Genomic DNA, 12,406 nt, shown 5'->3' with positions numbered 1-12,406 from the left:
TTTCAAAAAGTTAAATTACTTTCATATGTGTCAAAGAAATCAATTACTAGCAGCAGGCCCACTTCAACTCTTCATATTTACTCCCCAGAGATGTTGTATTTACCAAGTACATCCCATCTTAACTCTATAGAAAGCATAAGACCCATATGTATTGAAGGCATTGTGAACTGCAGTAGGTGATTTCTCCAGTATGTCATTACTACAAGACATGTTAGTAAAGCACTTGCACATCTTTCCGCTTATGTATGTGAGGGTTAGTTGCATGTTGGCTGGGAGTTTTGTCTTTGTGCTCCACCCCACCGTGCGGTGGAGGCTTGCTGGGTTCTGAGATGACTTTCAGTCCAGGAGCATGAGCATGAGCCTTACTCACAGGTTGCAAAGCTCTTTTTAAGTTGACAAGTCATTTTGGAATCACTTGATTGAAACATGGTAGAAAGGCGCAGAGTTTTATGATGGCCAAAATAAGTATTTTGAGTGCACAGGAAAGACAAAAAGCCCAGGGCAGAAATCAACCCCATGACTGTGGATGCACTCTAACAGCAGGTCAGAATCCTTCTAGGCCAAACAACTGCTCCACGCCTTCTCCCCTTTATCCTTCACACCCAGACAACTCTGGCAAATGTACAAGTTGTACTTTTTTTAAATGAATAGTTATGGACCAAAATATTGACTGGTATCAGCAGAAGAATGTGTATGTTTCCTAACTAATGCTAGAGGAAAGCATGTGAAAATAACTGGACCTGTTACACTATGAGTAGCTGGAGAGGGTGACCTTACTTCACTGCATGTGTTTTATTGGGCACAGGCTATTTTACATATAAAATCAATACAGAATACAAAAAATGTGATGACTGACATTTACAGTAAAAAAAATGTAAAAATGCATTTTGACCTGTATTTGCACTAGCAGTTATCTCCGCTGCGTACACACATCCTCATGGCTTCCCACCTCGAGGCAATTTGGAGGTGGCTCTGAGGGAAGGGTCAGTGCATGTGTGCTCTCTGTAGCTCTAAATGCAGAAATTCATGCAATCAGAGAGCCAAGAGCCTTAAAAAAAAATCCAGCATCAGAAAAGGCAGCTGAAGTCAGCTATTTTCTTCTAAAGTATCTTGAAAGAGTTGGTCATACACAGTCCACTCCTCTTCTAAGGGGCTCCTTCCTTTTCAGTGTTTTCCTCCTGGTTAAGTAAACTCTTCTGGCTTTCTGATTTCTGTATGTCTTGTATCTCCATCAGAAAAAGACACGTATTTTCACTCCCTTTGCATAGTCCACAACTCATCCTATTTAAATCAGTTCAGCAGCTCAAGATTTCTTAAACTAAGTACTGCAAGATTGAATTTAACACAATTAGGAGATCATCCAGGAAAAAAAATTACATCACCGTCCCCAAACTGAAAAGCACACATGAACAAAAAATACATTTCCATATCACGCTTTCCACATATATGTCTGGTTGCAAAAACAACTACCTTAAGCAGATGATGAAATTAATTAACAGTGGTTTAAAATTTTTATATTTTTTCACAATTTTTTTTTGTTTAAATGAAGAAAGTTTAGATTATTTTTTTTTTTACCCTGGGTTGTATCCAATTTTGTGTTGTGTGTGACACGGATTACTTTGCCTGCGTCTTTATTTTTGTGCATATACAGTAAATGGGTTTTGCATGGTAATTATGGGTGCTGCTAAACTTTTCATCACTGTGAAGCTTGAGCTTCAGGTTTTTGGGTCTGACACTTAAATCACTGTGAAGAGAAATTAAATCTGCAAATTCAATTTTGCAGGGACCAGACGGACTGCCTGTAGCAGGATGCTGGCATAAGGTACAGTAATAATTGTGTATCCTTGAGCAGGTCCTGAGTAATTTTGTTTGCTGCATGGTGATAGTTTGCACTGCTGCACATCCTTTAAGCAACAGGTTATATGCCTGGCAGACGTGATGTCATGCCTTGGGAGAGCAGGTTCCACCTGGCTCCATGTCCTGTTCCCCACAGCTGTAGACTGGTGCTATGAACACCGCTCCAAAAACTGCCTAAGCATGAAAAATCAACTGCCTAAGCATGAAAAATCATTCTCATTAATATTGTCAGTAGCAATGCCTTTTTTTAGGCTTGCTTGGGCTAGGCTTTTTTTATGGCCCAGGCAGTTTAGGAACTGCTCATGCAAAGACTGCACCGCCCTGCAAAAACGTGCTCTCGTGACTCAGCCCATACCTTCTAGCTGAGACTCATACAGTGGGTTGCCTCTTCGTCACAGTTACAAAACATTTCCAAGCAAAGACTTGTCTGCCATTGTAATTATAATCTACAACCTCTACACTGCTTCAGTGCTCAAATCAGTAAATCTCTGTGCAAGTGGCCAGGTAATTCGTACCGTCCCACGCACCTACAACAGCCAGGGATTGTAAGTGCTGAAGACAGCTCAGGACAATGAGAGATGCATCCCCCCATAAGATGAGGATTTGATCCAGGCTTGTAGGAGGATGCTGTAACGTCATTCAGTGTCAAACCCTTATCGGAGAAACTGAGTGGAATTACTAACCCAGTTTCAAACATGTGGTGTGTGGACACAGCTTGAGTTAATAGCAAGCATGTTACTAACTGGTTGCAAACCCTCGGTTAGAGTGTGAGCATGCCCTTAGCATATAGAAGTTTTTAATTCTGTGGTAAGTTGTTTTGCTGTACTGTTAATATTAAAAGAAATCTCAATGCCAAACTTTATAATATTAACAATAAGATTAGTAAGCATGAATGGAGCATTTTCTTTGATTGAAATGTTTGTCTGTGTGTTCTTTTTCAGTGATCTCTAAGCATGAAGCACAGTATGTAAATAATGTGATATATTTTGATCTTTTTAATTTTTGTATAAAAAAAGGAAAAAAAAACCCTTACAACAGTAATATATTGACCTTTTTTTATACTGGATGCTGTCATTTATGGACTTTGAAAATACTGTAAAGCACCCAAACCCATAAGATACGCGTGGTAACAACAGGATTTGATAAAAGTACCAGTGACAGTACCTGGGAATGAACAGGATTCACTGCTAATGTTGCTGTGTGAACTAACAGTACTGAGACAGCGTGTTGCCTACTGTGCCTTATCGCATGAAGGAGGGAGAAATCCCTATCCTAATTTGGCTCTCAATTCTGCATTTGCATTGCACATGCACATTAAAAGGGTGAAAAATACTGGCTGAAAACAAAGAAGAAAAAAAGGATGCAGCCCTAGAAATGAAAGAAGCTGCTATATACCATCTGGTCAAAAAAGAGAAGGACTTGCAACTTGCAGAGGAAACAAAAGACAAGCTCCATTCATTGCTACCTGCCATTGATATGATGGAAATCGCAATTCTTTGGCTAAACAGAACAACCTTGACTACCTGTGGTTATTTCCACTACTATCAAGAACAGGGTTTTTTTTTCTCAAGAGGAAGCACCTCTGGGGTCTGTGGCTGAAGATGTGCAAGCGCTTTGTTACCGTGAAACCCAAATTCCCCAAGAAACCTCCACTGCAGAATTTCAAAACACAAAAACCTAGCAATACTTCCAGTGTAGAGAGTTGCAAGACAGGGAGGGCTCTGCTGAAGTCTTTTCTTAACCAACAGAGCACACACTGTTGCTGTTAGGGTTCCCGAAACTTGGGCGTTTGGAGTATTTAATTGTCTTCATTTGTAGGGTTTGTTTGTGTTTGATTTTTCTTGGTTTACGTGGTTTTAATTGGAAACTCTAACTCTGCATACTCCTCTTGTCCTCTTCCTTCTCTCCCCTTTTTTGGGCACATCCCAGGCAGGGCAGGGTAATGAATAAAAGGAGGACTGTGATTTTGATATCTGCATATGGCATTAAATGAGATGAATTAAAAATCTGCAAACTGTCCACATTTTTAAAGATGTTGAAAAAAATAGTGATTGTGCCATAAAAAATTATTTCAGGGAGGAAGAAAATGGCTTACAGCCGAGTCTGTGAAGATCAAGAGGCAATCAGATTCCTTTACAGGGAGGAGATACTTTATATAAACAAGTTCTTAAATTGAACAGAGAAAGATGTACAAGTATCTGTCCAATGGGTAGAAGCTGAAGCTACACAAAGTCAAATAAAGCAAGCCATGAATTTTTAATGGTGAGACTGATTAATCCTAACCAGACCAGCGATGTAATCCCCAGCATTTTAATGCCTTTTTGATTTAACAGATCATTTCTGGAGGAAATACTTTAGACCAATACAAGTTGCTAGGCACCATGTAGGAGTCTCGGGTGACTTTAAGAGCCTGACCATGATATCAACCCAGATAATACCAGGGCTCTTTGTGGCCTTGACCTTAGAGAATGCAGAAGGGAGTAATTTTTGGTGCACTGAGTAGATCTAAACTCTGCATCTCTTACAGCAGCTACTGCCAGAGAGGACTTGAGAGAGGGATGCAACTGCCCAGGGGCAACCTGCCCTGTACAAGCTGACCTAGCACTAAGGTAGTTCTTGCTCCCATATTCTGAAGAAGAGTAGGACCATGCTCAGTGCTCCACGCAGGTAGGGTGATGTGCGTCCGATGTCTGTGAGTTCCTATCTGTGACTGGGTCCTAGGTGTCCTTGAGCTTATCCTTTTAGTCAGCTGGGAGCATTTGTTATCTGCTGGTAAATGCTGAAATGGCCATCTAGCTTGGAAGATGGGGACACAAAAGACTCATGGCTATAGGCAGTGAACTTTTGTTACGTTTGTTAGCTGCTTAGGGTCCACACCTACACATTGCTTGCTTTGTGGCTATACCTTGCATCTTTACTAGTTACTGATCACTTTCTTGGTCACCATATAGATTAAATCCATGTAAATTCAGATCAACTAACAAATCAAGAAACAAGAATTATGTAACTCAAAACAGCAATGACAATGCATTTTATTTACTTCCATTTCAGGTTGTTAGCTATCACTTTTGGTGTAGGGGTTTTTAAAGGCATAAGGAGCAGTTGAACAAGCTCCCAGTGGCTTTTAGTGCTTTTGAAAAACCCCTTTACTGCCCCAAATTAAAGCTAAAAATCTTCTTCTGTGGAAGGTTGAAGGCAAGTCTCTCATTGATGTCACCGGGAAGATGATCTGTAATTGTTCCCTTAATGTACAGCTGCTCTTCCCATCTCCCCCAGTCATTTCCAAACTAAAAGCGATTCACTACTCCAAACCACACTGTGGGCTTCTACACTCAAATTCCTGCACGTGTCCTGTTCATGGAACCTCTATCAGTATCAATGAGAGTTCAGTCCCCAGAATGACTGCAGAAAGCACAAGAATCTGGAAGTGTCCACAAACAATCTACAATGCAGATAGAAAAGTCTTGTTTTACATACGCTGGCAAAAACTAAACAGCTTTCTATCTAGCTCCTACTTGAAGAAGTTTGATATCACTGAAGCTACAAGACAAGCTAACCTCCAAAGCTTATGAAATTATATTAAAATTTATATTTTCTCTGAGGAAATACCCCGAAGTCCTATTATCTTCAGGTAAACAAGTCAGTATTCCGTCTTCAACTTGTGGAATATCCAGTGCTTGTAGGCATCAACTGTGACCACTGCCAGGCCTGCAAAACATTGATACAGAATACCAGAATAGTGCTTTACCTATTGCTCTAATCGCTCTGCGTGGCAGCCGTCCCCCTCCCAACAGAGCCTCTGCTGCCACAGAACCCAAGACATTTGTTTGTAATGGAGGAAGAGAGCTCATTTTGAATTGACTAAACCTCTTAACCAGGCTTGTTCTTCCCTATCCCTGACCACTCACAGCATTTCCATGCCAGTCAAGGAGAAAGGCCAGAATTATCTTCCTAGCACAGGACTGTGGCTGGTGTCCATACCCATCAGCACTACCGCCTCAGCTGCCAAACCTTTCAGTGATCATCTTTGAAAATTCCCAGGCAAATCTCCTCTCTGCATTGGTTTATTCTGCATCCCAAATACAGTGAGTCCAGCACGTACAAAGGAAACCCATCTAGGCACCTGCAGCAAGGCTGGGATGTTCAGGACAGATACTGCACACGTACTGATCGGCAGCCTGCGTGCAGTAGCTTCTCTGGACTTCTGCCACTGTCATCTCCATTAGAAATGCTGGCAGGTATGGATCCTGCTGTATACAGCGCCTATTGCCACTTCAACTCCGAGGAACTAGCCAGTAGATCTCCAAGGATCTGCTGGTGGTACGTCTATTCTACCAACCCCTTCGGTCACCAAAGCAGCTGAGACCTGTGGAAAGCGGAGCTCCCGGGAACAGAGCGAGGTACAGATCCGCAGGCAAGGCTGCTGCGGGGCTGCAGTGAAGTCCTGCCCGCTCCTCAGCTGAGATCAGTGCGTTTGGCCTTTATTTCCTGAACTCAGTGTTCCTTATCAATCGTATCATGCAGATCAACAGACTGTATTAGAGGAACTGTTGATTTTTGTATCGACTGCACAGAGTCTAAGAGGAATCTGTTTAGACTTCCATGTGCTTTCCACACACACAAATATTTTTAAGAGGAGATTGTTACAGGATAATTTGTTTCAGATCAGTCATGATCTTATTGGGAAGAGTTAAAAAAAGATGTGCTTTGCTCAGCAAATTCATGCCAGATCACTTTTTCTCCTTCCATAAGAAAATGTTTATGTCGGTCTTTTTGAATATTTTGAGTTTGCAAATAGCTCACAAAGATAAATTTTAGTTTTAGGTAGTACTAGCAGTCTCACTCAAAACTCAGTAATTCTCTCAGTGTCTCACAGAGCATAGTGCATTTTTTCCCCCAGGAAGACTCTCTCGTTTTCTTTTCTCTCCCTCTGGTTTGCGAGAATGTAAGAATTTTTTTTTTTTTTACAGGAATTCAGAAATGCAGCTAAATGTTACCACTAGATGTCAGTAGCAATAAAAATGATTGACAGAGAGGCTGCTAATGCTTATTAAATGTAGGTCAGTCTGAGACTGAGCAATTGACTTATCTTGATCACTAAAATATTTAGTGTGTTAGCTTCACAGATTCAGCAGTAGATATTTTGGATAACACACTTAAGTTACTCATCTTGAGGGAATTTGAAGCCCAGACGAATTTATGTTTTATCTTTGCTTTCTAGTTTAAAAACCAAAATTCCTTAGTCTAACTTAACTGACCATGAAAGCATACTGGTTTCCATTTTGTTAAGATAAGCATGTCTGCCTGCTGTCCACAAGCAGAGGACAAGCAGCTTTCCTTAAGGTTTGTTCTATTTATAACTGTAGCGAATGACTATCCTCCCAGTTACTACCACCATCCTCTCTCCAACATAGCCTAATCCATTTTGGAAGCAAAGTTCCCAGACTGAGTCGTAAGGGTGCAAGAACTCACTGGAAACCCCTTAAAAAGTTTTGCAGTCCCAATGCTCTGCAGGCGGGCCTGCCTTGCCACGCGAGATGGCAAACGCAGGAGATGCTCAGCGCTCAAGCTGCCGCTTGCTGTGGTTGCGGCAGCTCCAGGGCTGAGGATGCTACCCCGAACCAGAATCATGGGGAGCACTCCCTAAAGCTTCTGGGGGGGGAATGGGCTTGGGGGGGATAAGGGAACATGGCCAAATAACCCCCCATATCTGTAACTCCAGTGCTGAAAGCATGCTCACACTCCAGAGGCCCCTTGCTAGAGTGTGAACCTGATGATTGCAGCTGAATTGTAAGCTTGGCCAGTGAGTTCAGGAATATTTCTTTGGGTTATGAAACAGGTGGCAGAGAAAACCCAGTCCGGCTCCAAACTGAAACTGTTTCCAAGCCTTAATGCTCTGGGATTTTAATTTGGTGTCTTTTTTAAAATCAAGACATTTGCCACATGCTTTGTTTTATTCTCAGGTTGGGGGGAGTCACCTTTCTTGTATACACTGCTTCTAATACTTGCTGTACATATAATGGTGATGAATTTATTTCCATATGGATTTTTCTCCTGTGTATTTAAAAAATAAGACCGTTTGACAATAAGAAACTTTCTGATGTGTTTTCTTTTTAGGAAACCAATAGATGAAATATTTAGGTGAGCTTTTTGTCTTCTCTAATTTTATAAATTCAGCATTTGAAATCCTTAAACAAGCCAGCAAAACACATGCGAATTTCCAGCAGTTCAAGACATTTTATGCAATGATGAAAAGTAATCCATGGAGAATGACACAGGTCATTACCTGGGGCTTTAAAACTGTTATAGTAACCCACTAGCCAGGAAGTATGTTTGGGATGACCAAAGCTTTTGTGCCCGAAAGCCTGTGTTCTCGTTTGGCTACTTTCTTCTCTTCCCCCTAACACGCAAGCTCAGCGTCCCACTTCAGCTGCTGGAACTGAGTGCGACTGTGTTGGCTTTACCAGTGCTAAATTACATTACACCAGCAAAGACTTCAGGCAGCAGTGTTTACTATCTCACCAGCCCACAGCCCAGAATGAATCTGTGAATTTTTATATATAGCACATGATTTTGCAATCAGCCAAATATAGCAGACACCTGGACCGGAATAAAGAACTGGCCCATCTGTAACACACAGCTTAATTAAAATACTGAGATGCCAGATATTTCCAGCTTTATTGTAATGGTAAATAACTATCCTTGATCAATATATCTGTGCCTTATCAAACTGCAAATTTAGTATGTATTATAAAGGAGTGTTAGGGCTTAGGTTTCCTGGTCCTTGAATACTGATTTAATGCTGCCCTCTAGAGGAGATCTTTTATCAATAGAAACAAATTTTATGCCAGGGCAAATTTTATTCCATGACTGTCCCTTAACTGACAGCACACACAGGGATACGCGTAACTGTATGGTTTGAATAGATATTTGTAAAACAGGAGCAGCATTAGTTTCTTGGGAAATACCATCATATCCTTACTTTTGGTTTTTTTTAGACCCATTGTCACCCAAACAATTTAAAGTGTTACACAAATAAAATCTATTTGTAGTAGGTTACCTGTCAAGTTTCCATTTTTAAATTTTAGAGCACAGAAGCTTTGAACTGTTTTCTTTAGACAAAAGATTTATATTTAAGATATGCAAAGATATTGGTAACAAAAAATGGTAAAAATATAAGAACTAAAATGTCCCCAAACTACTTTTCCCAGACAAATACTGTCGGTATCTGGCTGAATTCAGATCAGTAAGTTTGGTTCTGACTTGCACTATCATAGCTAGGCATGTCCTCAGTAGGTGTCCAAGGATGGAGTAAAACCTTAGTACTATTTTATATCATTTGAAGCTCCTAAATTTTACTTGTTAAGCATCTGCTGACATGCTTAACAGCACAGCCAGCCTTCCAATTGTTTCACCAGGATGATTTTCAAGTGAGAGGTGAAGTATTTGGATAGATTTCAGGAGACCTAAGACACTACAGCTTGCCAAAGCAATCACTGTGGTATATACTGACCTTGGCAACCTTGCAGGACAGCATTATGTAAGATTATTCCTTGGACACTTTTGCAATAGTGATTTTTAAAAAAAAGAAAAAAAAAAAAAGGTGGGGGGGTTGGGGAGGGAGGAAATATCTGGTCACTCTAGTTAGTCCAGTTTCACTGTCATTTACTGGACTTGAGTCCCCTGCCTTTAATTGCGTCCCTGGCACTGCAGTGAACCTGACTGTAATTAGTACAGTTTGAAATACTTCTCAGCTCCACTTTGGGAAATCTATTGCAGACTGAAGCAAACTAGTGAATTAAAAAAAAATCCATTTCCTAAACTTTGTTTTCCTTGATTATCATTTACATTTGTAAGCTAAAAGTTACTTCTAGTATTTTCATGTCCCCAGGTGAACTTTTCTATATGCTTGTGTACATATGGATGGCACAACAAAAGGCATGTCTATTGTGTAATGTGCAGCTAAAGTAAGTGCTGAAAACCTGTCACTTAGAAATGAATGGACGAAGGACTTAATAGATTGTATGACTCTATACTACTGTAGAAAGCCTGGGGGAAAACCACAGGAAAGCTGGGAAACATGAGTTTTCAATGCATAAGAAGTGGCGTTATTGACAACAGAGTAGACTAAGAAATACATTATTAACATTTGCGGTTCTCCTGTGTCTTAGGACAACAATCAATCCCTGTTCGCTAAGTTCTGGTAGAAGTTGCCTTATAGTTGCGCAGTTTGAGGGAACAGGCAGCTCACTTGTGTGTCTGTGTGTGGTTTCTTATATAATGTAGATATTAATGAACAGAAACGTAAAATGGAGATGCCCCAAGTATCTGTAAATTTCACTGTGTTGTATGCTTAACTTTGAAAAGTGCATTTAACATGATGTTATTAAGTATAGGTGGGTGCATATCAAACTTGCATTTCTGCAAATACATAAAAAAATTAGGACCTGGGTTTGCAAAGCAAAAGCACCCACACAGCCCACTGAATTTCCAAATTAAGCAGAAGAGGTTAGCAAATTGTTACCGGTTAGAATGAGAGTTGGAGTTCTGTTGTGTTTGCTGGTTAGTTTCATAGGTGAGTGCAGTTTTATAGACAATTTGTAGCCAATTTTTGTGCTACTATTTAGAGTTCTTTCTGGTATATTAAAAAAAAAAAAATCAAAGATATTCAATATGATGAACATTCAGCACAAAATGCCACAGTCAAAACTGAAAGCCACCTACTCTGTTGTATTAAATTACTTTGGACACAGAAATATTTTACACCTGGCATGTATGCTAGCATTTCTGAAAAAACATAATTTGAGAAACTATACCGGCTAGATTTAAAATCTAAATGGAAATCTCACTTATTCGTATACAGTTTAGAAAAATACATGCAATGAGTGCTTGATCTGTATTTGTTTTGAAATTATACTGATAGGGCTTAATCCTCTACCATGTTATGCAAGTGTCCCTTATTTTTATGAGTTGTTGCATCACTCCAGTAAGGCTGTTCAGAGGAGAAAGGGCTATTTGCGTGTGTGTGCAGTTTGGACACCTTGCAAAAGAATGTATTTACATGGTATTTTACACAAAGCTGACTAAATCTCTGTAAAATGTATCACCTTTAAAAACAAATATATATAGATATTAAAAATGCAGAAGATTTACTTAACATCTCTTATTTGCAAACTCTGTGATTTTTTTAATAATGTATGTGCCATGAAAAGTATTCTATTTACTCATTTCTTTGGGGAACAACTCATTTAAAAATGAAGGCATTAATAACAGTATTTTTTATCCATTGTTTTAACATGTTAACATGGTATTAATTAGTACTGCATCATGTATTTCTAGTTTAAAGCTGTAATGGACAGTACGTTAGCTTGAGACCTCCAAAAATATTTTTTCTTCTGCTTTCTGTAATAAAAGCAAAGACTAGATTTTAAAGAATGGTCTCTCTGTACAGATTGCTTTTACAGTTGTGTGAATATGTATAATGAACTCTGCATTTGTAATCAAGAATAAACCTCCCAAAGTGTAAATGTTCAGGTTGTTACTATAAATAGCGACTAAGTATCTTAACCAGACAAGAGTTCAAATAAAGATTAACAGCCATTATTAACTTTTCCTCCACTGTCTTTTGTTACTTAAAACCTGACTTTAATGCAACAAATGAGTTTGACTTCCTAAATTCAATCTAACTTTAAGTGCTTAGCAATTTGGGTTTGGATTCTGCATATTACACAAAATTTAAATTGCTCTCGTGTTTAACAAATACGTGCAACTAGAGATAATTATTCGTGGCTATACCTAGTCAGCCAAGTGTGTAGTTTAAAAGGGTCTTCTCCATTTTCTAGAGTCTTAACAGATGTTGTCAGTTTAAAACAAAAGAATGTGAACATGTACTTGGAAGAAAAAAAATCTGGCATCTTTTAGACTGAAGCTTGATAAATTTATGAAGTCGGTTATGGGATACAACACCTGCAGTGACAGAGGCCTCAACCCACCCCAGAACATCCTTTCTGATTCTTTATCTTCCTGTTTTTCTTTAAGTCATTCAAATCAAACAGGAACGGAGGACTGACCATTCTAATCTGATGATTGCATTTCCTCTTTTAATCCTAATTTGTCTATTCTAGGATTGGCTTGTAAGTAGTCAGCCAGGTCTACCTATCTGTCACCAACCAAACAAAAGAATACAACAATGGTGTGGTTTTACTTAAATAGTGAAGCGTGTGTTGAACAATTAATACAGTTGTAACACCTAGGCTACCACCTCAAATTATTTTCAACTGTAAAAGAAACTTCCTCGACATGTAAGTATTTCAAAAGACAGCGTTATGATATAGCTGCAATGAACTTTAAGAGCTCTCAGAAACATGTTATTACGTCTGAGGTGCCTGGTAACGGAATGGGATCTGGGGCCTTATGCCACCACCACTGGTCTAACACCCTGAGGTACAGTTTCCATATGAGCTGCCAGCAGCTTTGCAGGAGCCCAGCAGATGCAGCCTCTCCCCCCTTTGTGCTACGTATGGGACCTCAGACATGAAGTCACCGCTCC

At 39.7% G+C, this 12,406-nt stretch overlaps 2 protein-coding genes across 9 annotated transcripts in view; one reads left to right on the top strand and one right to left on the bottom strand.

Moving 5' to 3' along the window:
- COL23A1 (collagen type XXIII alpha 1 chain) overlaps nt 1-2,894 on the top strand; it is a 192,153-nt gene extending 189,259 nt beyond the window's left edge. For 5 of the 6 annotated variants that reach the window (XM_042790119.1, XM_042790121.1, XM_042790120.1 and 2 more), the window contains one exon: nt 1,784-2,894. In XM_042790119.1, coding sequence (XP_042646053.1) covers nt 1,784-1,831 — 48 coding nt within the window. In that variant the 3' untranslated portion in view covers nt 1,832-2,894. The remainder of the gene's footprint in view (nt 1-1,783) is intronic. The other variant, XM_042790118.1, reaches the window with a different exon arrangement.
- The window catches only part of HNRNPAB (heterogeneous nuclear ribonucleoprotein A/B), a 30,740-nt gene continuing 19,089 nt past the window's right edge, over nt 756-12,406 (bottom strand). For 2 of the 3 annotated variants that reach the window (XM_042790125.1, XM_042790129.1), the window contains one exon: nt 4,857-5,565. The gene's annotated coding sequence lies outside the window, so the exon portion shown is untranslated. Of the gene's footprint in view, nt 1,326-4,856; nt 5,566-12,406 lie in introns of those variants that run through there. The other variant, XM_042790128.1, reaches the window with a different exon arrangement.

Source organism: Tyto alba, unplaced genomic scaffold (assembly GCF_018691265.1).
Source record: "Tyto alba isolate M040663 unplaced genomic scaffold, T.alba_DEE_v4.0 Super-Scaffold_17, whole genome shotgun sequence".
NCBI lineage: Eukaryota > Metazoa > Chordata > Aves > Strigiformes > Tytonidae > Tyto > Tyto alba.
Note: the sequence above shows the minus strand (reverse complement) of the source record. Positions and strands in the feature narration are given on the sequence as shown.